The 2,017-nt window shown below is 39.0% G+C and overlaps 1 protein-coding gene across 1 annotated transcript; it reads right to left on the reverse strand.

Moving 5' to 3' along the window:
* Positions 1 to 681: 681 nt before the first annotated feature.
* Positions 682 to 1,644, reverse strand: LOC149147250 (uncharacterized). The gene is made up of 2 exons (XM_089445860.1): positions 1,164 to 1,644; positions 682 to 1,040 (listed from the first exon to the last, which is right to left on the reverse strand). Exons 1-2 carry the CDS (start codon positions 1,620 to 1,622, stop codon positions 843 to 845), a joined length of 657 nt encoding a protein of 218 aa, XP_089301986.1. The 5' UTR covers positions 1,623 to 1,644; the 3' UTR covers positions 682 to 842.
* Positions 1,645 to 2,017: the final 373 nt, after the last annotated feature.

The following is a 2,017-nucleotide window of genomic DNA, read 5'->3' on the forward strand; positions in this document are numbered from 1 at the left end:
TCTTTTTACTTTTTCTTGTTAGCTTAATCTTCTTCTTCTTATTATTAATGCATGTGTGTGTACTTCATCAAACTGCTACCAGAACATAAGAACAAGAACACAAGATGTTGGCTCTCTGCCAGGGCCAAAACCTCTCTTCTCTTGAGAAGAAAACCCTTTAGTAAGTTTCCCTTATTGAAGCTTCTTATTGATCAATGCCAAACCCTAGACCCCTGACAAGAATATCCTCCAAGCACAAGTCAAGTCCTTTCTCCTTTCTGCAATTTGTTCCTCAGCACTTCCTTCTTCCGGCACTTCGTCCCAATGTTGCACGAAGCGGGAGCGAAGCGGAAGCGCGGAGCGTGGAAGCGTCATTTTCCAAAAATCTAGGAAGCGAAGCGTCCGCGGAAGCGTCTGCTATATATATATATTTTTTTTATATTTTTTTGCATTTATACTCAAAACAAACATCCCAAATACCAAATTAATTGTAGAAGACATGAAAACATGCATATTTTTGCATAAATCAAGATAGATATGGCATCCATGATTCCATTGTAGTTACTAGTATGTACAACAATCATCTATATTCTAGCTATTACAAACATACATCAAATTTTTAAGCATATTATAAAACATAAAACATTTAAGCATATTATAAAACATAAACATAGAGCATATTATGATTTATCTAGCAAGTGAGCAACTGTCAACATTTGTCATGTCCAAAATTCAAATAATAATGTTTACAAAATATGTCACTTGGTCACCGCCAAGCCAAAAAGGTTCAAAATTCAAATTCACAAGTCTACAAGTCTAATGAGTAATCTATGACAAAAAGAAGTAGATTGTGAATATATCTACTAATCTCTCCTCCTTCCACCACGAATAGAACATGATGGCGGGCCTCCACGTGGTGGCAATGAAGAAGATGGTCCCTGTGTAAGTCGTGGCACTGGAACTGATGAAGAAGAACCCCCTGCTGTTGGTGTTGAACCATGGAACTTAGGAACCAAGGGACCAGATGGGGGTGGTGGCATATCAATACGGTCATCATCATCCTAGAATCGCTCAAAAAATTCATGCAAAAAAAAAAATAACACTAGTTAACAAAAAAATTAAAAACATGAATTAGAGAAATGCTTTATAGGGAAAATTGGAAATTCATACCACAATGGACATACCTGGATAAGAGCATCCTCTAATTGCTCTAGTCGCAACACTCCATCCTCCAAATTGGGCTCCTCTGGATTCTTGTCCCAAATCAACAAGTCTTTATTAGACTTTGCATCTTCACAGTAATGGGACAACAATCGCAAGTTGTAATGAACATAAACCAAGCTCTCTGCCCGGTCTAAATTCAACCTGTTCCTTTTAACACTGTGGATGAAAGAATAAGAGCTCCAACACCTCTCTGCAGAAGAAGTGTTTACCACCTGTGATAGCACCCGCAATGCCAAACTCTGTAGAAGTGGAGTACCCCCTCCATGCATGTTCCACCACTCAAGAGCAGAAAAATGCTCTCGATCTTGAATTGCATGCATGCTCCCAAATGGACCAGTGTTGAGCGTATAGTTGCTCACTTGTCTCCGTACCAATGCAGCCTCCTCATCATCAGGGATTAATTTACTCAATGCAGCCATATATTTTTCGTGAACCTCTTTATCTTGGTGTGGTTTTTTCCTGCTTCCCCCCCCAGGTGTGGTGTTGAAAGCCATGATGGATGATAGTATTAGGTGTCAAAACATATGCTAATGCATGCAATGGAATATTTAGCATTTCCCATCGGTTTTGCACCTCTTCACGAATATAATTGTACAAGGTGGTATCTCTAGGCTCAACAATGTCTTTAATCTGCCCCACATGCTATCCATTTGCTCATACACCTCCCCAATTACTGGTCGATCTGAATCTGCAAACTTGATCATGTAATAAATTGGTTTGGTGAATTGCAAAACATATTTAACCTGTGACCAAAAGTAACTGTCAAGAACAGTGTCCTTGACTGCATTAGCACCATCTGTGTCAATGTTTATTT

The sequence above is a fragment of the Pinus tabuliformis genome, chromosome 9 (genome assembly GCF_031772625.1).
Source record: "Pinus tabuliformis cultivar Carrire ecotype Pingquan chromosome 9, CPIR1, whole genome shotgun sequence".
In the NCBI taxonomy this organism is placed as follows: domain Eukaryota; kingdom Viridiplantae; phylum Streptophyta; class Pinopsida; order Pinales; family Pinaceae; genus Pinus; species Pinus tabuliformis.